Source organism: Leucopleurus acutus (assembly GCF_964270905.1).
Source record: "Leucopleurus acutus genome assembly, chromosome: 4".
Lineage (NCBI taxonomy): Eukaryota > Metazoa > Chordata > Mammalia > Artiodactyla > Delphinidae > Leucopleurus > Leucopleurus acutus.
In genome coordinates this window covers 48,565,813-48,591,649 of record NC_139146.1, presented here as the reverse complement: position 1 = coordinate 48,591,649, position 25,837 = coordinate 48,565,813, and the positions used below count along the sequence as shown (strand labels likewise).

The window sequence follows — 25,837 nt, the reverse complement described above, 5'->3', positions numbered from 1 at the left end:
CTCCTTTTAGTAACGCCCACCCTGAACACATGGTCCCTCCTCCCCTCTCCCCATGTTAGTGTGCCCAAACCTTGGATCTAATCGCCCTGTGATGCACTGGGATGGTTTTCACGTCTCTCTTCTCAACTGGGCTATTAGAGCCAAAAAATTCAGAGCTGGCTTAGGTTCATTTTTACAGCTTTTTCAGCACGTAGCCATAGAATGAATAAATGAATGGTTCTTCGTAAAATATCTCGTTTTGTTTTCTAGTGAAAGACTGAATAATGAGCTCAGTGGAATAGTAATTTGACTGAATATTACATTTATGATCTTAAGAACTCTTAGGTTTTAGTGCAAATCAGAAAATGGATACCTTTGAAATAAAATAATCTGTCTTTCTTTACACCAGTGATGTACTCACATAAATAAAACTTGTAGGCTGTGCATAGAGCACCTTAAAGCATTATCTAAATGCAAAGTCATGTCTTGTGAATATGACATGTAATTGGGAAGAAATTTTCTTTAACGTGGTCATGAGTATGACTTTATGTTGGTTTATTATTATGGAAGAAGGAAAGAATTGCGTAGACCGTGTGAATAAGTGCTGAGTTTACAACCAGGCTTTATCGGTATGGCAGAAAAAGTGTTATTGGATGTATTAGAGTCATATCTGGATGCTCGAGTTCAACATCATAATGATAAAAACCAAAAAGTGTTTGATAACAAGAAGGTGGGTAAATTTTTTATGTGGTATTTCTGTCAGTTGATCAAGAACTTCAACTCTTCTATGTACTTGCTTCCTGAAATTACTTATTTTCAAAAATTGTGCGGCTGGCTTATACTTTATTTTAACTGATTAGAATATGCAAACTATGTGGATTATAACTGACATTGAACTCTGTAAAGTGTATCACTAAAGGAGGTACCTAGTCTAATACTTCCTTTTTACTTAATGCCTTGTCAACACTTAGAGTTTCTTTCTTTTTAAAAATGTGTTCATTTTTGAAATCTCAGAAAACTGAAAAATAAAAACACAAAGAAGAAAATGTAAATCCCCATCAATCCCCCAAATGCAGAAATAATCGTACATAATCTTTTGGCGCAGAGAATTTAAGTAACCTGGCCAATGAATGATACACAGCTAGTAAAGGCAGTGATAAGATGCAAACCCAGGCATCCGTACTTGAAATCATTACACTATACTGCCTTCACTGAAAAATTATTTTGCACATAAACATTGGAGTTAGCTCATTGAGCAGTTTAAGAAAACATTAATTAAAGCTCTAAAGTTACATAACAGCTTTGAATCATTCCCTTTTACTGTGAAGCATGGTCATTTAAATCTGTGAGAACAGCTTGGTAATCATGGATAGATTCTTCAAACTAACAAAAAAACAAACAGGGAAAGAAGGAAGGAAGGAACAAACGAACGTTCCAGTGTTTAGATATGAAAATCAAGACACTAGAATCTAGTTTAAATTTTCTTGACATCTCTCAGCTGTGAGGCTCCATTTGCCTTTGCAAGTTTGAATTATTTTCTTTTGTTCTCTTAATCGTTTTATTCTACTTATACATGGAGACATTAGGGAAATACGTACTGTACTTACTATTGAAAATACTTTATGTGATACTTAATGCAACTGGCCAGTGCACATTTCTTGAGCATAAAAGGTGGAGTCATGTTTAAACGAAGCCCTAAGGATTAGAAAGGAACTGTCATCAACTAGTGTAAACAGATAAAGAAAACATATCAAGTAACTGGCCCTCCCACTATTGTTTCTTCTTTTACCTGTCCCAAAAGTTTCCTTTCTGCACTGCTGATAAGAGGTCAGGGTCCAGTGCTAGCCTCTATTGCACCATGGATTTCTAGATGGCTTAGGAGAAGTCACATTCATTTATTTATTCAACAAATGTTTGTTGAACTTTTGTCCTACTTGCTCCATTGAGCTGGTAACACAAAACTTGGCCTTGATGAAGCACCATATTTTCACATTTACATCCCTTCTTAACACCATCACTCCAGGTTCATACAAAGAGAATGTGTAAGCTTTTCTCCCCATAGGTTCTCTATGGAGCATCTGTTAGCAGCAGCTGAAGCAGCAGCAGGCAGATAAATTTAAATTGACTCCCTTATATTTCTTTATATTCCTCTGAGATGAATGGAGTTCATTTCAGAGTTCTTGGGTATCTAATATAATTAGATTTCCTTTCCTTCTCCTCTCTTTCTCTCTTATATTCCATCTCATGTATTGAAGATGTGTCTTTCTTATTGATTTCCAACATTAGGTACCATCAGTGATTAGCAACTATGGGGGTTTCACTACGAAAGAAAAAATATTACTTCTTTATCGATCACTTTTTAGGGTAACAGTTGTGTTGTGAAACTTAATATGTATCTTTGACATGTTTTGTTTGTTAAATTCTTATTCTGAGTGCCGTCATCTTGAAAATGACAAACGCAATGCACATCATCGATCATGCAGCAAGAAATTAGAATCTGAAAAATGCAAATTCCGACATCTAAAATTAAAATGCACTAACTTGGCAAAACAGAAATTTGAGGATTCAGGAGAGGTTTGTTGCGAATAAGTTTGCTCATTAAATTAATCAGTTTTATGTATTCCTTGGTTATATAGTCTTGTAGAGTGATTTCTCACACTGTTTTAGTTTATCCTTTAATGTTCTTGGGTTCCTGTGATCATAAGGATATCCATGTTTAAAGAAAGAACTTATCAAATATTAGCAAAATAGAAATAAATTCTTTTTATGAAAGTTTAAATGTGTTTCCTTTGAAGGAGGCCCTCCTAGTTTGTATTAAGTATTTTCTTGTGTTTAGGAACTTCTTAGAATTACTGGGGTTGAAAATGTAATTGTCAATATTTGCCTGTAAAAAATATCAGTTTTATATGATTCAACCTAATAGGTATAAGTACAAAAAGGTTAATAAATATGCTGTTTAGGTAAGGTGGTATTTTAAATAAGTATATTTTTCAGATAACCAGAGCTCCCTTCAAGTGTTATAACTTCCCTGTTAACCAGATGAGATGGAACTCTTTCCATGCACAGTACCTACTTTCCTCTCTTCTCAAGTAGAGTATCCCTACTCCTTAATCAAAGGCTCAAAATCATTACTACAGATATTCTAGTCATAATCTAGTGTGATGATGTGATATTTTCAAAAGTTATGGAGTCTGCAGAAGTATTTCTGAGAATGTGTGCTTGGTTTTTATAGTTTTTTTCTTTTTGCTCCACTGGTAAACTGCTATCTCTTCTTTATGTTCTGAGTGTCTCTTAACACGCGACAATATGGGCAGATTCAGGACAAAAAAGGCAAGAAGATGCCAGAACTAGGAGACAACTTGGATTGATCCCAAGTAATGTTGGTGATACAAGACAAAGAAGCAAATTGATAATCATAGATTCAGAATATAAAGCAAACTTGTAGTGGGAGCAATATTAGAAAAGGAATTCTAAGCAGAAATAAGGGAGCTGATGTAAGTGAACAGTGATCAAGAGCCTTGAAGTCAGAAAACAAAGGAAGTAAAGAATCAGGTTAATGAGTTAAGATGTGCAAACTCTAATCAGTTCAACCCAGTCAAGAAAAATAAGCCAGCTAGCAAGAGTAAAATTAGGGACTGCTGGCTGTTGCCTTTTTGTCCCAGTCTTAGACTTCTGATAGAGTGTAGGCGGCCAAAAGCTTGCAAGGTGGGGTTTCCATTGGGAAAAGAGAGTCCCATTGGTTCTGGCATAGCTTAATCCTTGCAAAGACAAAGACTCAGCTTTTCTAGAGGGTCACACAATGCTCAGTGCATTTAACTTACTGCTTATAACCTATTAGATTCTAGGGAGCTATTTACTTAATATATAGTAAGTTATGTAGTTAATTTTGTCAAAATCACATGTAAAATTCACGTCACTAGGGCTCTAAGCAAGAATCCGCAAAGATCTCATTAATCGGGTCATAGCCATAAAACAATGGTCCTTTCTCAGTGAGGGGTGATGTTTCCCCCAGGAGACCTTAGGAAATGTCTGGAGACACTCTTGGTTGTCACAAGTGGGGGAGTACTTCTGACATTTCGTAGGCAGAGGCCAGGGATGCTGCTAAATATCGTACAATGACTAGCAAAGTCCCCAACAAAAATTACCTGACCCAAAATAGTGTCAAGGTTGAGAAACGCTGGCTTAGGAAAACTGAGTATAAGGAAAGTGGAATCTGCCAGCATCCTTTAAAGCCTGTAAAACGTAATAGTTTTAGAAGTACAGGGTGACATAAACTAAGTAACTCCAGTGTTGGTAGTTTCACCTTTGGAAGGAGAGTAGGCAAACTGACCCAGCACGAAACTTTGCTTCACCACCACCTTTACCTGGGTTTGGAGAGAAGTGATTTCTTAGAAGAAATTTCTTACTTATTCTGAGCTCTTAATAGTCAGTTACCTGGGAAGGTAGAATAGCTAAAGTAACTGAGTGCCAGCAATATTTGGTCATATCCCTTTACTGCCATCAACGAGCCATTTTAGGAGGCAAGGATGAGTTAGGACCAGCATTGGAGGTAAGGAAATTTGAATGGGTTAATCAGCCTGGGAGGTGGAGGATGTGATCCCACCTGATTCACTTGTTGGGGTATGTCTATCAGATCATTTTATAATTAAGTGCCCTAAATTTACCTAATAATGAATCCTTCTTATAGGATTTCAAGGAAGCAGAAGTTTCTGCCTTTTATCAGAAGCTCAAGACTGTTCCATATTGCTCCGATATGTGGACTGAGTTACTTTGGCTAATATAGTCCGGCTCTCCTAGACCACTATCTTACCATCAAAGCTGGCCAAGAATGATTTGGCTTATTCTTAGCCTTAGCTGCTCCCCATAAAAGTGAGATCATTATAGAAGAGGCTTTCACATGGCTATATTAATAAATTTTGCACACTAATTCCCTCCAGTTAGATGGATCCCAGGTGTCTCCACTTGAATGCCGATCTTAAAGAAACCAGAGCTTTATCAAAGTAACCTGATTTTACAGCTTCTTCCTTAATAAATGTTTGAATGAATGAGTGAATGAATAATGTAAGAGTCAAGTGAAATATTTTGCAATGATGGCACCAGAAGCACAAAGAAAATATTAAAATACTTATTATGAAAACTGTAGATCTTTTCAAAAGGAAAGCAAATTAATTTTTACAAAGTAACTTTTTCCAGTTAGTACTTTTTTGACGGATACAGCTCACCCCTAACATTTGTAGTCCTATACAGTTTCCAGAGCAGATATGATTCATCTACTTCTTGGGCTTGATATAAGGGAAGCCATAGGACCCAATTCTCATTTGTTAAACTGAATTGAAAATAATTTATCTTATAGCAGAAATGGCAACGATACAGCATCTAAAGTTCTATCAAGACCAAAGACCAAAAATGGAACGGAAGGGATTTTGTTCCAGTTCACCAAGGAGAATGCTGTCCTCTCATCCATGCTGCAACAAATAAATAGTTTGGCAGTAAAGAAGAAATACACATCAATGTATAGTAACTTGATACAATAAAATATGATACTTTCAAAAGGCAGATTATTAAAAGATGCTATATCAGTCATAGGTAATTTTTTTTTTTCGTTTGCGGTACGCGGGCCTCTCACTGTTGTGGCCTCTCCCGTTGCGGAGCACAGGCTCCGGACGCGCAGGCTCAGCGGCCATGGCTCACGGGCCTAGCCGCTCCGCGGCATGTGGGATCTTCCCGGACTGGGGCACGAACCCGTGTCCCCTGCATCGGCAGGCGGACTCTCAACCACTGCGCCACCAGGGAAGCCCAGTCATAGGTAATTTTTAAACGTCATTCATAGGTAATTTTAAAAGCTATGATCAGAATGTCCTCAAATGCTTCTCCTTTATCTCAGAGAAAATGTGCTGAGTGGGTAAGGGAGTTGAGGGGTTTGGGAGAGATGTCTCTCAGAAACCTACATATTACATATTAACATGCCAGAAGCTACCAAGTCATAATCTCTCTTCCCTTTCTCTCTCTCCCTTCTTTCCTCCCTTTCTCCTTCCTTCCCTTCCTTCCTTCCCACCTCTTTCTTTTCTTCCCTTCTTCCCTTTTCCCTCCCTCTCTCCTCCCTCTCTATTCTCCATCCCTGTAAATGACTCTGTTATCTCTCTGCCCCATCTTCCTTCCTTCCCTTTCTTCTTCTGTTTTTCCTTCCCTCTCTGCCCTAGATGGCCAGTGATAAAGAAGGGCTCGTTGTCATGACCTTCTCACAAAGAACAAGGGAGTTCGGGGGTGGGGGCAGATAAATGCCAGGGGAGATTGTAAAGTTGTCAATATACCGAGAAAGGGAGAGAAAGATCATTTCCAACCTCTGAGTGAGAGATTGCCACTAGGAACCATTGAAGGTGCAGTCATTTTGACTACAGTTCATTACTCTTAAGAGAAAGTTTATAATTTTCATATATTATCAAAGGGGACAATCACCTCAAAAAGATGACTAAACATGGCACTATATTTTATATTTTAGGACATAGCTTGATATATGCCTCAGATTTCTAGAGGGAAAAAAATCTGATGACATAAATTATTTACCTCAATATACCTAGTGTAGAATCACATCTTATTTTTAAGCTGTTAGAAACTTTTCAGCATTGAATGGAAGCTCTGAACTCTTTTGTCAAAAATATATACATACTCATACCATTTTCATACCATTTTATAATCTTTTGAAGCCCATCCATGGGTCTGTCCATACTCTTGTACTGTGAAGTACAATTATTTTGGTAAGTTTTTCCCATTGACTATACAGCCTATGTTTACATGATAAAAGAAAGAATGCAGATATATTGCAGTATTGCTTATAAAGTGATATAAACTATTATCCAAATAATAATCACAACAGTATATGAGAAGCTTCTCCTAAGGTACTTAGAGGAACTTTAGATGCTTCCCACTGACTCTATTTGATATTTGCTTTAAAAGATTTCCTACTTAATTTTGAATCTAGAAATAGCGCAGCAACTTCCACTGATGTGATATCTCCTGTATACCAGATATTTTCCAATGTGTTTAATATACATTATGTCATTTAATTCTCAAGACTTTTATTGGGTAGTTTTATTAGATGGGCATCATTAGTTCCCTTACATGTGATTAAGTGAGGCATAGACATTTTTAAGTGATCTGGCCAAAATCGTGGACAGTAGGTCCAAAGCGCTGGCCTAGGAAGCTCGAGTGGCCCACGTCCTTGGTTCTTGCCCTTTCCGAGGTGTCCAATAATAGAGTAAGTGCCTTATGTGACCTTATTTTCTTATTTTTTATATTTTTCCCGAAGCATTTTTAATTCAAAAAATTAAATTCTACATCATTTTTGAGTTGTATTTAATACATAATGAAATGCACAGATATTAAGTGTAGAGTTTGAATTGTTCTGACAAATATATACATCCTTGTCCTACACCCAATAAATACAGAGGACATTTCTATAAACTCAGTTACTTAGTGCCTTTTACAGTCAATGTTTGTCATACTCAGAGAAAATACTGTTCTAATTACTATCAATGTAGACATTAGTTTTCCTATTTTTTAAAACTTTTATTTTATATTGGAATATAGTTGATTAACAATGTTGTGTTAGTTTCGGTTACACAGCAAATGATTCAGTTATGCATATACATATCTATTCTTTAAAGAATGCTAAGAAATTAAAGAAGAGGAAAATGAAGACTAAGTTGGCTGATTGCTGCTAAGGCCAGATTTTTTCAGGTCTCTAAATGGAAAAATTGCCCTTAAATCCCACACAATAGCAGCTGTCCATGGCACTGGTCTAGACTTTGTGTGCAGGAGCAAACATTTGCAGAAATGAATCTGTGTTTCAGCAGCAAAATAAAATGGAGATTCTGGCTTTATCTGAGAAGACAGGTATGGAGAGAGTTTATGTAGGGAGATGGCTGCATGAAAAAGGTCTCAGCAATCATATTGTTAAAAAAAAAAAAAATCCAGGACTTTCCTGATGGCGCAGTGGTTAAGAATCTGCCTGCCAATGCAGGAGACACAGGTTCGAGCCCTGGTCCAGGAAGATCCCATATGCCATGGAGCAATTAAGCCCATGCACCACAACTACTCAGCCCACGTGCCACAACTATTGAAGCCTACGTGTCTAGAGCCATGCTCCGCAACAAGAGAAGCCCGCACACCTCAACGAAGAGTAGGCCCCACTTGCTGCAACTAGAGAAAGCCTGCATGCAGCAACGAAGACCCAACACAGCCAAAAGTAGATAAATAAACAATAAATTAATTTAAAAAAATCCATCTACACTCAAAGACTGAGTGAATCTTCAAAATATGCCCAAATGGTTATGAGATAAACAGTCTTTTGCTAAAGGCAAAATTATAAAAACTTTGAAAACATACTTCTCAGATGATGAAAGATTGGGAGAAAAAGGTTTTCACCCTAAACCTGTTTCCCTGACACACAAGGAGTTACTCTATAGGACTAGTAATAGTAGACTTACCTCTGTTGAAAATAAATCCTGCTCAGTTTGCCAAGCTCTACCTTGTAAAATTCCTTAAATGAAATGTGGTATCTAGGTCCCTCTACGAAATGATTGTACCCATTAAAAATGTTTCAGAATGGTAAAGATGGTATTATTTAATAATATTTGTTATTTTTCTAAGCAATCATATTAACTTTTGCTTTGCATACTTCTCACACATAGGGTTTATCTGTTGCATTTCATGGCTTCCATTGTAGGAAAGGCGGGGGGGTGGGGCTTTTGCTCTAAGCCATAGGAGTGACATATGTGGGTTTGTCAGGCTTCACAGGAGGCAGAGAGGTGGGCACTGATGTTCCACGATGCTTCAGAGCATGGATTTGGGGGTCAGGCAAATTGTGGAACATATTTAGGATATGATACTTCATATCACAGTAAAAGAGATAGGAGAGTTAGTTAGTTAAATCTTCTCAGTCTCAGTTCCTCCATCCTTTTTGGGGGGAATAAGAGGACCTACCTCAAAAGTTTCTTGGGAAGATTGGATAGCAAAAGTTTTCACCATGGTGGCCTGCCCATAAATAGATACCATTGGTATTTTGCAAGCATAGAACCTCTAAAGGAAGTTCATATCACAGACTCATTATTTTTCCTTTTGTCTAGGTGTTACTTTTCTGCAAAAACAATATAAAAATAGCAGAAGGGATTCAAGTAAAAGTTTGCCTACATTTCCCATCACTTCATGAAATTGTTTTCTTTTAATACATATATATTTCTCATAGATGTATATTAAAATCTTTCATATTTTCATAAATTGTATAGCTGTATATTCCAAATGTTAGCACTCTACCATGAGAGCATCCATTTTGTGGCAGTCTCCTTTTTCTTATGTCATCTGTTCTCTCCCTCCAACAAAGTAGGTTGCCATTCTTTGCAAATGACATGCACACATGCAGAGGATGTAGTTTTAGTTCACAAGAATAGGACCATATTACATACATGTCTTTGTAACTTGTTTTCTATATGAACACTATGTGGTAGGCATGCATCTAAGTAAATGACACAAACCTATAGCAATGAAAGCACCATATCATAAGGATGTGTTTATAGGGTTATTTATTGTAGTATCATTTGTGGTAGCATAGCAGGACAACTGAAAAGTCCTGAATCTCTGTCAGTAGATGTATGGTGAATAGACTGAATTACATCCATATTATGGAACATTATGTGGGTATCTTAAAAAATATATTTAGAGCTCCTCTTGTAGATATTTTTTATTTTGAGTTGGAAAAGAAGGCAGAGATTACTTAATCCAATGCCGTCATTTTACACACCAGGACACTGAGACCTGAAGCAACTCACTCAACTCTGGGCTTTGAGAGATCCAGAATGCCAGCCTGACTATCAGTCCGGTGCTCATCTCACAGCCTCCCACTCCTGCCACAAGGCCTATGGATTTTTTTTTTTTTTTTTTTTTTTTGCGGTACGCGGGCCTCTCACTGTTGTGGCCTCTCCTGTTGCGGAGCACAGGCTCCGGACGCGCAGGCTCAGCGGCCATGGCTCATGGGCCCAGCCGCTCCGCAGCATGTGGGATCCTCCCGGACCGGGGCACGAACCCATGTCCCCTGCGTCGGCGGGCGGACTCTCAACCACTGCGCCACCAGGGAAGCCTGGCTATGGAGTTTTACGTAGAGCAGAGGGTCCGCTGTGGATGGATCTGAATATGAATTTGCAGCATGCATTAAAAAGGCTTTTAGTGTGACTACTACAGTGAGAGTTTAATAGTTCGTTTACCGTCCTGGAGAGTGTGTAACATGAAAACTTCATTAGGTGGTTTTCAGTTACAGCACACAGTTAGTGTCACTCATTGTCACACATTTGTTCCCTGAATGATGTTCCTGGAGAAGGTCAGAGCCCGTGTTATTTTGCTCGGCACTACTGTGGCAGGATCCTGAATATTTAATCATGCTGCTCTGATGAGAAGGGGGTCTGGCAGCAAGTTTCAGGGGAGTGTGTGCAGTGTTATCGTCCTCAGACTGCTGTTTGGAAGTGAATCCGTGGAGCACACTCAAGGACATTCAAGAGGCACAGAGGATTCTGAGACATTCTTTTCCTTCAGCTAGTCAAAATTGAATTTAGAATTGTTAAACAATGCCCAAAGAAGTCTTTATTTTCAGCATAATTTAATATTTCCCTTTATGTGAGTCAAAACAAGCATATATCAATATAATTTGGGGGGAATCGCAGCAGTTGTATTTTGTTGTTACATTGCTTCATTTTCCATAATGGGGTGCCAATGTGTGCTCTCCCATCAATTTCATCTGAAAGTTGTATGTCCTGGCAGCTCTAGGAGTTATTATAATATGATGGAGGTTATCATAATTAGCTGCAGGGCTAGAATCTATGCTGTTTTTTGGCATTTGGCCTATTGCTTTCATGTAGTTATGAAAGCATCAGTGGAAGCTTTAGCAGGAACTTTGCAAAAGAGAATCATAAACAGGTATATTAATGAGTAAATATGTTTCAGTGATTATCTAATGTCATTGCTGTTTACATAAGTGAGAAAATTATTTTTTGTTGAACAAATCAAGAAAATTTCAGGGGTTGTTTTTACAAAATAATTTTTTAAATTGAGTTATAAGTGACATATAGCATTGTGTAGTTTTAGGTGTACAGCATAATGATTTGATATATGTATATATTGTGAAATAATTACCATAATAAGTTAGTTAACATTCATTACCACACATAGCTACAAAATAATTGTTTTCTTATGATGAGAAATTTTAAGATTTACTCTCCTTAGCAACATTCACACATACAATAAGTACTGTTAACTGCAGTTACCATGCTGTACATTACACCCCTCAGACTCATTTATCTTATAACTGGAAGTTTGTGTTTTTGATCATTTTCACCAATTTTGCCATCCCTCAGCCCCAGCTCACCAATATGTTCTCTGTATCTATATATGTTCGTTTTTGTCTTTGTTTTCTTTAAGATTCCACATGTAAGTGAGACCATACAGAATTTGTGGTATTTGTCTTTCTCCGTCTGACTTATTTCAACTACCCTCAAGGTCCATCCATGTTGTTGCAAATGGCAGCATTTCCATCTTGAAAATTTCAGTTTGAATATCACTGTTATTTCTCATAATCTTTAGACTAATTCTTTGTTTCCTTGTTTTTTATTTTAAACTCTTCTTTGACTTTTTAAAATTTACATCTTCTCTTTTTAAAAAACTGTTTTCTGATAAACAGTGTAAGGCAATCTGATCTTGAGTGACAAATAGGGCAAATCCATTTATAACTGAGACAATGTGACAGCAGCCTTGTAGGTCACCTCTGTCTCCTTCAGGAGTTCCATCCATAGTCAGCTTTAACTGTCACTTCTACATGAATGACTTCTACATGTTACCTTCAACCTTGACCTTTCTTCTGACTGCTAGGTTAGCATTTCTAAATGCTCAGTGTATACCTTAACATTATCTAAGAGTTAATTACTGACCTCTGCCTGGAAAATAGTAGAGACTCAATAAAAAAATTTCTGAAGCGATCATCTGTATGTGTTAGTTGGGATTTGGGGGAGGCCAATACGTTTATCGCTCCTTTCAATTTTTTTTTTTATTATTGTATACTGCCCTTTATTTAGTTACTTCAGTCTCAAAATTATCTTTTCTGAGCTCTCACCTCACAAGAGAATGAAGCAGAAAGCCCTGTGCCTATACGTTATGAAACAAAAACAAACATTGGTTGAGTTCAACTTAATCATAATTATATTAGCCAAATTGTATATGACATGTGATAATTGAAAAAGAAAGACTAATCTTCAAAAAATATAATAGTGGGAGGGAGGGAAGCGAATTAGCATGCTGGATCCCAGTTCAGATCGTCTGTGTGGCCTAATTGTTTTTAAGTACATTGGCCATTCTATGAAATGTTGTAAAAAGCCAGTGTCGGGCTTCCCTGGTGGCTCAGTGGTTGAGAGTCCGCCTGCCAATGCAGGGGACGCGGGTTCGAGTGCCGGTCCAGGATGATCCCACATGCCGCGGAGTGCCTGGGCCCGTGAGCCATGGCCGCTGAGCCTGCACGTCCGGAGTCTGTGCTCCGCAACGGGAGAGGCCACAACAGTGAGAGGCCAGCGTACCACAAAAAAAAAAAAAAAAAAAAAAAGCCAGTGTCACCACGCCTGTGTGTGTCCATTAGATTTGAATAGACACCACAGGACTGCTTTTGGTTGATGACTTTTGCTGAAGCCAAATGAGCAACCTGATTGTGTTAAACCAGCCTACTGATTGCCTTTGATATAAGTGAAAATGAAGCTTCCTTCACTCGTGATTTGTTTTGAAATGGAAGGCAGGGGATGCATTACTAAGATGATATCCCAGGCTCTCAACAATTGTAGGTGACTTTAGGCAGTAATATCTGGTGGATTATTGAAACATTCATAGAATCATAATTTTATCATCTTCAAGTTGCAATTGACTTTTCTTTGACTTTGCATTCCAAGACGGAACTTGGTTTAGGTTGCTTTGATGATCAAAAGTCTGTGTTTTTTGAGAGCTCAGGAGATTCTAAATTTGTAACATTTCCTGCCCAAACCCAAGAATTCTGTGACTTTATGTGGAAGGGGCAGGGGAGAGGCGGGCAAGAAATCTTTCAGACAGGCATTACATTACAGCTAGTTCTGATGAAAATAGGTCAAGGACCATACTTTGCGAAAAACTGGGGAGGAGTGTGGGTAAAATTGAAGTGAATAAGTTCCAGGGATCTCAATAAAGTAAAAGTATTTATATACGAACACTTTAAAATTGCTATATACTTATAGGATATTATTTTTATATTCTTAATAATACATGCATTTTTTTCATGCAGGGGATTACAAACCTGCTTAATAGTAGAATGAGTCTAAGTAAAGGTAACTAACCTGATATTTAATTTCAGTGCTAAATTAGAACCCAGTTCCTTAACTCTATATGGCTCATTGGGGGGGGGGGGCGGAAATCTATCACAAAGAAAATAAGCTAATATAAATTTTTTCAAGACGTGGTTTTCAGCCTGCTTTTGTGAAAGAATGGGCCTTGGGATTCATCAGGTCCTCCTTTTTATAATCTGGGAGTCAATCTATGGCTGGGAAGGTGGCAACTTTCCTCCTACGAGTACCTCAGTCTACCCTGCTTCCAAGTTCTTCATGTTGACTTCTTTGAAGTACAACGCATGCATCTGACTCTGACTTTCAGGGCTGTCCATCAGCAAAATACATCTATCTGTTCCCAGCTCCCGTAACAATAATAATCAGGCTTTTAGATAGGGCTCCGGGTAGGTGGAGCCCCATCGAAGGAGTCCTCACTCAGCTCTTGCTGGCACATATGTACAACAGACTCTTTCCCTAAACTATGTCATAAACAATTTTCACTTACCTCTGAATTCACATGTATGAAAATCTATGTTTCTCCCTCTTGAAAAGCAAACAAAAAATAGCTACAACTTCAGCCATCTGGGTATTTTAAAATCTCACGATTTGTATTAAATACATACTTCTATGGATCTATTTGCATGTAAATATTTGTACTATCTCACCTCTTTTATGCCAGCGTGATGCAGAATTCTCATATCTATCAATAGTTTTGTTCTCATTTTATCACAGTAAATTATGGATAGTCTAATGAATTATTATATTATCTAGATGTTACCTAGAATACTATTTAGATGGGTTTTTTGGGTTGATTTAGACCTAGGCACATGAAATGGGGACTTCTCCAGCCAGTAGGTTTGATTTTTGACTTGCTTTGTAGTCTCAAAGCTGTTTCCAAAGTTGATGCAAAAGTTATTCATGTGTTGGTATGCTGTTTATTCATTGAAGTAGGCGGATAGTGATGTTTCTGGAATAATAATGGACCTAACTTTGGCACATTCCTCTCTAATGGACAACTACCTAGTCTGATATTTTATCAAGACCCACTTTCAAAACCTGTGACTTTGCCGCAAGGCTCTGCTCTGCTTCTCTCTGCAGCCCCATGGTGAGCTATTTTTAAGCTGCACATGTTTAATTTTGCAACTTGTGACAATTGGAAAAGCATCATAATGTCTATTCCTACTGAGGCACACCAAATACACCAACATGTATCGAGAGGAGCAGCATTTGGGGGAAAACTTCATGGGGCAAGAGTCTTCTTGGGAATTACTGGATTCTTTCTTCCTTGAAGGAAAGCCAATACTCTTCCCTTAATCAATCATGTTTATTTATTTATTTTTCCATTCTAAGGAGGAATGAGCATAACCCAAGTGTATTTAAGATTTGCTTTACCTGGATTTGGACTTCTCAAGAAGAGCTGGTCAGAAAAATAAATAAAATTCCAAAATGTAACTGGGAGAGTTGCATGCTGAAATGAGCCTGTACTTTCACATTCCCTGTAAGTTATTTAACAAGACCAGTGGTTACCTGTGGAATCATCCCTCATCGTAGGACCTGTGGTTTTTACTGCATGATGTACCGGCTTGCCTTTAAAGTAAATTTAGCTGTAACTGTACTTCAGTTAACTTTAGTAGCCTCTGTACCATGTGCTAAAAGTGCTAACTAGTTTGTTCATCCAGAAAAGCCTTGAGCCCTTGTGAACTGTTGTGAAGTTTACTCACATTTCTCTGTGAATGACAGTGGCTTTTACTCACGCACTTCTGAAACGTTAAGGACGTCTGTTATTTTTGAACATGCAGCCTTGGTTATTGATATATTATAGGAGGTAATCGTTGTATTAATCCAAATTAGCTGATAATTAAGAGCATTTTTCTTTTTTGTTTTCTAACGCTCTGTGACATTTTATATTTGTTTTCCTAATTCTGTTTTGTAAGTTCCTGAGGATAGCATTAAGCAACAATATTTTCCCTACACACCCCCAATGGTAAATAGACACAGGCAATGGATTCACCAACAAAATTGGTGATTTATAGCTGCCTTTCCTAGAGGAAAACTTGGTCAGATTGGTGCTCTGGGCTTTAACATCAAAAATGAGCCCTAAGGGCTGATTTCAAGAAAGTTCCTCAACAGAATGGTTTATAGAGTATTAATTAACTGTTCAGAGATTACAGAAATATTCATATACAGAGCAGGTACCCATATGTGTATTCTAGATATCCACATGGCTTACTCTTGTGCCTTGCCTTCTTCAAATGCTTACCCAAATATCACCTTGATGAGGACTCAATGATCACCCCATTTTACTTGTACCACCATCCCCTCCCTTCATTCAGCATATTCAATTCTCCTTGTTCCTCTCTTTTCCCCCCATTATGATGTAAGCTCCATGAATCACTGTTTTGTCTGTTTGGTTCACTTGTGTATATTCAGAACCTAAAATAGTAATGCATAATAGGTGTTCAAAAGGTATTTAAAATGTTTAATTTATTTAATTTTAAGTGAACTCTGTATTTTGAGATAATTGTAAATTCACAGGCAATTGTAAGAAATGATACAAAGAGATCCACGGTAAAGTATTTAGTTTCCCCCAATGGTAACATCTTACAAAACTCTAGTAGAATATTACAACTAGGATATTGACATTGATACAGTCAATGTCAATTGACAATATTTCTATCAGCACAAGGATCTATCATGTTGCACTTTTATAGCTACATTCACTTCCCTCTGGCCCCTACCCTTTCCTTAATCTTTGGCATCCACTAATCTGTCATCCATTAAAAAAATTTTGTCATTTCAAGACTGTTACATAAATATAATCGTGCAGTGTGTAACCTTTTTAGATTGGCTTCCCCCACAACCCCGCCCCTGCTCAGCATAATCTCCTTGAGATTCATCCAGGTTGTAGATATCAACAGTTCATTCCTTTTTTCTTGCTGGTGTGTATGAATCACTATTTGTTTATAGGTTGTTTCCAGTTTGGGGCTGTTATAGACAAAAACGCTATAAGGGTTTATATAAAGATTTTTTTGTCTAAACATATATTTTCATTTCTCTGGGATAGATGCTCAGGAGTGCAATTGCTGGGTTAAATGGTTGATATATGTTTAGAATTTTTTTAAAAAGCTACCAGACTGTTTTTCAGCGTGGCTGTACCATTTTACATTCCCACCAGCAATGTATGAATGGTCCAGTGTCTCTGCATCCTTACCGGCCTTTGGTCTTATCACTAGTTTTTCATTTTAGCCATTCAGCTAGATGTGTAATGATGGACTCACTGTAGTTTTATTTTTCATTTCAGTTATGACTAATGGTATCAAACATCTTTGCATGTGCTCTGTTGCCATTTGAATATCTTATTTTGGTGAAATGTCTTCATGTCTTTTGTTCATGTTCTAACTGGGTTGTATGCATTTTCCTGTTGAGTTTTGTACGTTCGTTATATAGTCTAGATAATAGTGTTTTGTCAGATATGTGGTTTGCAAATATTTTCTCCCACTTTGGAGCTTGACTTTTCATCCTCTTAAATGAGTGAGAGTTTTTAAATTTGATGACATCCAACTTAGCAATTTTGCTTTTATAAATAATCCTTTGGTGTCAAGTCTGAAAAATCTTCACCTAGCCCCAAATTGTAGAGATTTTCTCTTATTTTTTCTTAAACTTTTGTAGTTTTACCTTTAATTTTGTGATCCTTCATGAGGTAATATTTATATAAGATGTGAGATCTTGGTGAAGGTTCAGTTTTTGCCTATAGATGTCCAATTGCCCCAGCACCACCTGTTGAAAGGCTCTCTTTCCTCCACTGATTTTCTCTTGGCATTTTCTCTTGGCAAAAATCAGTTGTGGATAATTGTGTGGATTTACTTCTAGGTTTTCTATTCTGTTCCATTGAACTATGTACCCATCTCTCTACCAATACCACAGTCTTAACTAGTGAAGCTGCATAACTCTTGAAATCAGGTAGAATTATTTAAAGACTTAATCTTCTTTTAAAAATTGTTTCAGCTCTTCTAGTTTCTTTTACTCTCCATATAATTAACATAATATTTTCTATATTAAAAATAATCTTGCTCATATTTTGATTAGAACTGTGTTAAACTGTATGTCAGTTTGGGAAGAATTGGCATCTTTACTGTGTTGAGTCTTCTAATACATGAACGCAGAGTATCTCTCTGTTTATTCAAAACTTTTATTTCCTTCTCCAGAGGTTTTGTAATTTTCAGCATACAAATTTCATACATGTCTTGTTAGATTTAAACCTCAGTATTCATTTTTTTGAGCCATTGTTAATGATACAGTGTTTTAATTTTTATGTTTATTGCTAATACAAATGACTTCTCAGTAGTACAATTAATGTTGAGCTCGTATTCTATGACTGCTGAACTCACTATTCATTCTAGGAGTATTTTTAAGTTTTTTTGGGTTTTTTTTTGTATTTTCTACATAGACAATCATGTCATCCTCAAATAGGATGTTTATTTTTTTCTTTACAGTCTGTATGTCTTTAATTTCCTTTCTTATCTTATTGCACTGGTACTACTTCCCACTCTATATTGAATAATGCTGGTGAAAGCAGACATTCTTACCTCGTTCCTAATCTTTGGGTGAAACCATTCAGTCTCTCATCATTAAGTATAATGTTACCGGTAGGTTTTTGTAGGTGTGCTTTATCAAGTCGAGGAAGTTGCCCTCTATTCCTATTTCACTGATATTTGTTTCAAAAAATTATGAATGCATGTTAACTCTGTCATATATTTTTTTCTGGATCAATGTATGTGATTTTTTTTCTTTAGCTTGTTAATATGGTAAATTACTTTGCTTTTTCCATATCAAGTCAGTCTTGCGACCTTAGAGCCTTAGACTGAAACACACCTGGTTGTGGCAGATCATTCTTTTTATATATTGCTGAATTATTCTGTTAATGTTTATTAAGGATTTTTGCATGTGTATTAATGAGAGATATTTGTCTGTAGTTTCCTTTTTTGGTATTGTCTTTATTAGGGTAATACTGGTTCATAAAGTGAATTAGGAAGTGTCACTTCCTTTCTATTTTCTTGAAGATATTGTGAAGAATTGGTGTTAATTCTTCTTTACATATTTGGTAGAATTCGCCAATGAAACCATGTGGCCTGAAGATTTTTTTGAGGGGGAGTTTTCAAATTGTAAATTCAATTTACTTAACAATTATAGGACTGTTCAAATTATTATCTGTTATTTCATGTTTGGTAGATTTTTTTAAAACAATTTGTCCATTTCATCTAAATTGCCAAATTTATTTCTCTAGAGTTTATGTAGTATTTTCCTAGTATCCTCTGATATCTGCAGGTTCTGTAGTGCTTTTCTCCTTTTAAAGAGATATTTTTAAATGAATGGGTTAATTGAAAAATGTATTAAATTTTGAATACATTAAAGATATCTCAGTGGGAGAGGCAGGTCGGGCAGCTTAGGCAGCGAACCGCTGTGCAGTCCTGGCGCTTGCCTGAGGACCTCGAAACTACCGTTCCCCTGCCGGGCAGCATGGGCACCATGAACAACGTGGCAGGACTGAATTCAGGGAAGGTAGCTGCTCTGCTTCAGAAACTGAATTCCGATCCTCAGTTCGTACTGGCCCCAGCATGCCGGCACCACCCACGACCTGCTGGACGTCGGTCTGAAGAGGGCCACGGTCCAGGGTGTTCAGCACGTGTTCCAACAGGCTGTGCATCTGGAAGGCAAGCCCGTCACCAACCAGAAGAGCTCAGGGTGATGCTGGATCTTTCCTTGTCTGAATGTTATGAGACTTCCATTCATGAGAAAATTAAATATTGAAGAATTTGAATTTAGTCAGTCTTACCTCTTTTTCTGGGACAAGGTTGAATGCTGTTATTTCTTCTTAAATGCTTTTGTGGACACAGCGCAGTAAAAGGAGCCTGAGGATGGTAGGCTGGTGCAGTATTTGCTTATGAATCCTGCAAATAATGGAGGATAATGGGATATGCTTGTCAATATTGTTGAAAAATATGGTATTATTGCTAAGTGCTTCCCTGAATCTTATACAACAGAGGCAACCAGAAGGATGAATGATACTCTGAATCACAAGATGAGAGAATTCTGTATACGACCATGGAACCTGGTATACAACAGCACAACCAAAGGAGAAATCTCAGCCACATAGGATACCACAATGGAGGAGATGTGCAGAGTGGTGTGCATCTATTTGGGTAATCCACCAGAGACGTTCGCCTGGGAGTATCAAGACAAAGATAAAAACTATCAAAAGATTGGCCCCATAACACCCTTGAAGTTTTACAGGGAACATGTCAAGCCACTCTTCAATATGTTTAGTGAATGACCCTCGGCCCCAGCACAAGTACAATAAACTTTACACAGTGGACTACTTAAGCAATATGGTTGGAGGGAGAAAAACTCTATATAACAACCAGCCCATTGACTTATTGCAGAAGATGGTTGCGGCCTCCATCAAAGATGGAGAGGCTGTATGGTTTGGCTGTGAGGTTGGAAAACACTTCAATGGCAAGTTGGGCCTCAGTGACATGAATGTCTATGACCTTGAGTTAGTGTTTGGTGTCTCCATGAAGAACATGAATAAAGCTGAGAGGCTGACTTTTGGTGAGTCACTTATGACCCACGCCATGACATTCACTGCTGTCTCAGAAAAGGATGATTAGGAGGGTGCTTTTGTGAAATGGAGAGTGGAAAATTTGTGGGGTGAAGACCATGGCCACAAAGGTTACCTGTGCATGACAGATGAGTGGTTCTCTGAATATGTCTACGAAGTGGTATTGGACAGGAAGCATGTCCCTGAAGAGGTGCTAGCTGTACTAGAGCAGGAACCCATTGTCCTGCCAGCCTGGGACCCCATGGGGGCTTTGGCCGAGTGATATTGCCTCCAGCTTTCCTCCTCCCATGGGACCTGAAGTAGTTGCAAAAGACAGATCCAGGGACTGAAGCCAGAGTTACACAGGTGACTGTGTGTTCCCACCGGACACAGTCAGACTCTTGGATTTCTCCTCCAGGAATCTCTTTGGGAAAGTGTGCTTTACGCTGAAACAAAATACTCTCTAAAAAAAAAGGAGGAAAGATCAGCTCATACTAACGACTCTCCTCATCTCCAACAGCTCAGGGTCTCTTAGCATTTTAATCAGATGTAATTGTTTGTCTTAAGTCTGTCACACCAGTTCGGTTCAGTGTCTGTTTTATAAGGCAGGAGAGGATGAGCAATTGAGGTGTGTGGAGAGAAAACAGACCTAGTGTTCCTTGTTCCGAGACTAGAGTAGGGGGAGGGTACCCTAATATTTGAGCTCTCAAAACTGCCTGACAGTAACACTGTCCCTCCTAGGTGGCAGTCACTGAATTCAGTTTCTTCAAGGTAATTTTATGTGCCTCTAATAGGCCATGAATGTGAGGTTGATCAAAACTGACTGACATGATTCCTTCCTATTGTTCTCAACTGCGGGGGAACACAGCTCTACTTGAGTCACGGGTTAAGTAGAGGGTTGGAGACAGTAGGTGAGAGAACAACCCAAACCTTATCATGAGCTGAATTATAATCATTAGCAGGAGCTCTTGCCAAATGGTTTAACTTCTGCCTCTGGGATTGGGAGTTGGGTGGGCACGAAAAGGGGATATCCGTTCTTTCTGACAACTAAATGGTGCTGAGAAGCTCTTGAATAAAACACTTTGCTAAAACAAAGAAACAGAACCTCAATGTTAATATGTCCAAAGTAGAACTTTTGACTTTCTCAACTGTCATAGTCTACCCACAGTTGTTTTATTTTATTAATTCATTAGAGTTATCTATCTAATGGTTCAAGCCTCAAACTAAGTCATCCTTAATTTTTTGCTTTCCCTCATTTTCAACCCTACTAATTCTGTTTCAGAATATATCCAGAAATCAACCGCTTCTCATTTCTACTCCAAGCCATGCCACCCTCATCCTCCCCTAGACTACTGCGATGCCCCTCGTAGGTGTTCAGTCTTCTAATCTTGCTCCTCTACAGTTCATCCTTTACATAGCAGAGAGATCATATAATTTTCCTGCTCCCTGGAGTGACTTTCCAGCTCACATGGACTAAATCCAAATTCCTTACCCTGGCTATAAGACCCTGCATACTAGTAGGCCCTGGTTTGTAGGCCCTGGCCTCCCCTATGAAATCATCTCCTCTAAGGCTCTCCTGACTCAGTACGCTTCAGCAGTCACACCCTTCTTTCTGTTCCTTGAGGATGCCAAGCTCTTCTCCAGGTGGTGGTGTTGGCACAAGCTTTTCACTCTACTTGACGTGCTCTTTCGCCTGAACATCTTATGGTTGATGGCTGTCTCCTTCTTGTAATCTGTATTCCAGAAGAAGAAATGTTTTCATTGACCATTCAATCTACTCACCTTCTATTCTGTTCATCGGGTTTTTAATAGTCTCCACAGCATCTATTTATATGTGATATTTTTTATTTATTCTTTGTTAATTTGTTGTTTTCTAATCTAAGGTGTAAGCTCTGTGTATGCAGAGGCTTTGCCTTTTTTCATTACTGCTGTATTGCCAGCACCTAGAACCATGTATTGAACAAAACAAGTGCTCAATACATAATTTCTGCATAAATGAATGAAAGTGCTCTGCTTAATGCCATCTATACCGTATCTTATTTCACTCTCCAACAAATGAACAGTGTCCTGTTACCCATTTTATAGATAAGAAAGTGGGGCTTTAAAATAATTTGTCCCAGCTCTGGAACTACAAGAGTGTATTTCTTCTGCCAATTTCAAGCTTTGGGATGCCATCACTCATGGCAAATGCATGGGAGAAAGAACTTTAAGAAGTGTATTTCTAACCTTTGTTTATAAACCTGTTCTTATCTCAGATACTTCCAACTGAAGTCCTAAAAATTCTCGGAAAGCATGCTTCATTATCTCCTTCGGATAATGGTATCACTGAGTCTGGTGGACATATGGGAGAGTTACAGAAAAGAGCGAGTTACTACTAGATCTTGTTAAGTCTATGGTTCCAGGAGTACTTCTTTCTTTATTGTAAAAGAACATCATTTCATGTATAGTATTGTTGGGAAATATTAGCTCCAAGTAGAATTATTACAACTGTCAGAAAAAAAAAAACGGCCTGTCTAGGTATTTAAAATATGGAGGAGGCACATCCACGTGCATTAAACATCAAGGAGGTATCATACACTAAGTATCAAGGAGATATCAAGGAGATACACACACACAAAATAAGCAAAAATAAATAAATTACCAAACACCCTGGAAATACAGAGTGTCGACAAATCTTAGAAACTGCCCAAGGCACTCAGGAATGAAAAACAACAACAACAACAAAAAACCCAAAAACTGCACATTCAAGGAAGTTTTCTAGCTTTCATAGCAACTGCCTACCTCTGTAACACTATCTTTAATAGAATAGTTCTTTGTGAAAATTGTGAGCTCTCGCAATTGTTCTCACTATTAAGTCAACTGGTAAGGAGCCAGCAAGTTGCAGTTTACCTTTCAGAAATATGAGGAAACTGAGGCAGTCGTTCTCTTAGGATAATGCAGTAAATTAGTTTTGGAGCTCTGTTGCCTGGAAGCAAGTATAGGGGCTTAAGGGTTGTGGTTTCCAGTCTACTGTATTTTAAAGGAGACAATGATTTTTTTTTCCCCCCTGATTTTCAAATCCCTGAGCCTGGACAGTGCAGAAAACACAGCCAGATTTAGGTAACAGCTTATTTTCCACCTCTGTGCCCATGAAGTGGAATATATTTATCTGTGACAAAAGAGCTTTGCCTCTATTTGGTGGTAAATCTTCAAATCTGTTTAGAATCAGGGTCAGCTTCTCAAATGAGCCTTTTCACCATTTAGGCTTTCTGAATCTGATTAACACTGTATCAGGGAATTGTCTGGTGTCTGACCTTGAACAACATGCTTTCCTACTTGCCTTTTTGGCGGGGGGAATCATTTTGTACAGCCTTGGACAATGAGATTCCTCCCCAGCAGGCTTGATGGCATTTGTGGGCTCCTTTTACTGATATCCAAAGGGTTTCAGCCCCAGTGACCTGTCATCTGTCCCCTCACCTGCTTACATGCTGATTCATTGATGAGCTGGCATTGCAGGCCCCGCCTCCCTCTGAATGGTCTGTGAGGTTGTGATTGCTCCTGGAGAGGGGATGTGGAGCTGAGCCACCGTGGGTTACTACACGTGGGAACCGGCAGCCTATCTGTTGCCACAGAAGAACTTGGTGACCTGAGAAGCAGCCCTTTCTCACCACCCTGTTACCGTTCTATCTATATCCGGCTTCTCTAGCTTTTTAAAGGAATTTCTGATTCAGGCACTAACAGCTAATTCCACAGGAGTTGTAAGGCAGCCTGTGACATAAACTGAGACAGAAGTTTCCCCTCAGAGACTGTCTTTTTTCTATTGGCAAAGACTTCTGGCTCTTCTCAGAGGAATACCTTGTTGCTTAAGATGAGTGGCTGTAGAAAACGATGTAAACGTGAAATATTGAAATTTGCCCAGTACCTTCTCAGGCTATTAACAGGTTCTCTTCATACAGGTAATGACTTTTTTTTTTTTTTAATGGAGGCTGGTAGAGCATGGTACCGAAGTTGAAATGGAATAGGAAAGGCTCACTATTTCTATGTTGTGTTTATTTTTAATGCTGTCAATAAAATACAGTTATGTTTGCTGAGATTCACGTTTCTAAAAATGTGTGCAATGCAGCTCTAATTTTGGGATAGAACTGGATTCTGTGGATATATCTTTTGTGTCTTTTTGGCAGTGTCGCTGTTAAATGTGTCTCAATCTCAGGAAGCAGTGTCTGCAGAGTAGAAAGATTTTTTTTTTTTAAATGCATGATTGTGTGAGGTTTTTTCCCTTCCTCCTGCTTGCTGCAGTTTGCTGGAAAATCACAAAGCTGTTCTTCCTGCAGGTATTTAGAAATTCTCTACCTTTGATCATTATAATCCATAGATTATTTCTAGTATTTGATTATAGAACTTAGCAGTGAAAGAGTTAAGGACATTTCTTTTGGATTTCTGAATTCCTTGCAAAATGTGAGCCAATTGTGAAAACAGCTGAAGAGTATAATGTCCATGAGAGCTTTGATATTTGTTTCATTGCAGTGGATTTTAATGTTTAACAGTTTGCACAATTGAAATGGAAACTCTATTTAAATCTAAGCGTTGATAGAATATTTTTTTAAGGTGTTCCAAAATTATGAGCCTAAACCAGCAGTTTTGCTGCCCGTGAAATTCCTAGGCAATGCCGTAATTAAGGTAGTGACAGGTGGGACCAAAACTACTTTGACTCTGATAATAGATATTTTTAATGGACCCTCAAACTTCTGAGGAGCAAAGCTGGGTTGATGAAATACCACACTTTGATTCTGGCTATGAATAACTATTGTCAGCTTTATTTTTTCAACTTACACGTGTCTTCTTTTATCTAAATCATGAGAAAGAAGAGTTAGTAAAAAAAAAAAAAAACCACCTATACACTATACTGCAAGGATGAGGGATGAATTTGAGCAACATTTTCTCTAGGAAGTAAAGTCTTTATGGTGAACAGCAGAACTGCATATATGATTATGTTGACAACCCGATCAGGAAAAACAGTTTTGAGGGGATAAGTGTGAAAATCAAATGATTTTCTGAGAGCATTATTAAGTATTCATAAACATAATAACAGGATTGTTATCAGATACTAATCTTTAAGCAGTGCAAATTGTGGTGGCTCTTGACACTTTTAAGAATAGTTATTGAGAGTCTGTACCTGCCTTTTGTTAACTTGGAGCTCTGTTGTATACTTAGTCCCGATATGAGTTTGCTGTATCATGTCAATTGTGATCAATAATATCAATATATTTGCTATAAACGTTCAATTAAGGATGATGCGCCATTTAGGATGTCATGTCTTATGGGACAATGCTCAATAGGGGATCTTTTATCTAGCTGTGAAGATAGAGAAATATTTTATAAAAGAAAGTTTTGCATGAGGTTTGCATGGGAATCTGTAATTTCCTCTTTGATAAGGCAGTTTTAAGGTTCTACCTGTTTCTTGCTGGATTTGGGTGCAGTGCTCTGCCTTTTCTTGCTTAGTGTGTGTATAGTTTTCTGAAACTTCTGATTTCAAAGAATTTTATGAAGATGGTAAATGGTTGTGAAGTCATAAACCATAAGCATTGAATCCAAAATGTAGCGGTTGGCTAATGACTGCATGGTAACTTATAATATGAAATTGATGGAAAGCTAGCATAGCAGAAATATTTTAAGCCTTATTTAATGCGTATTTAGAAATCAATATAGGTGGGATTCATTCTCTTCTTTCTGAGCCACAGGAGAAAAATATAAGAACTTTGAGAAATAGGACAGATTATTATAAAATAGTAAGTTAGATTTATGACCTGGGAAATGTGATTACAGCAACTTGTTTCTCGTAAAACTTCTTTTCAGCTCAGTCTCTAATACTAAAGGTTGTAAAATCCAGCCAGAATCTTTGCAACTG

The 25,837-nt window shown here is 37.9% G+C and overlaps 1 protein-coding gene and 1 pseudogene across 4 annotated transcripts in view; both read left to right on the top strand.

Moving 5' to 3' along the window:
* KCNIP4 (potassium voltage-gated channel interacting protein 4) overlaps positions 1-25,837 on the top strand; it is a gene marked incomplete at both ends in the record, with an annotated part of 1,207,446 nt that overhangs the window by 230,145 nt on the left and 951,464 nt on the right. Inside the window, one exon of one of the 3 annotated variants that reach the window (XM_082837583.1) lies at positions 23,801-23,888. The exons of the other annotated variants lie outside the window; for them this stretch is intronic. Within the exon in view, the coding sequence (XP_082693709.1) occupies positions 23,801-23,888 (88 nt within the window). Of the gene's footprint in view, positions 1-23,800; positions 23,889-25,837 lie in introns of those variants that run through there. 3 annotated transcript variants of the gene reach the window in all.
* LOC309961073 (bleomycin hydrolase-like) lies at positions 18,792-20,236 on the top strand (annotated as a pseudogene). Its single transcript has one exon. The product of its transcript is annotated as a bleomycin hydrolase-like (transcript).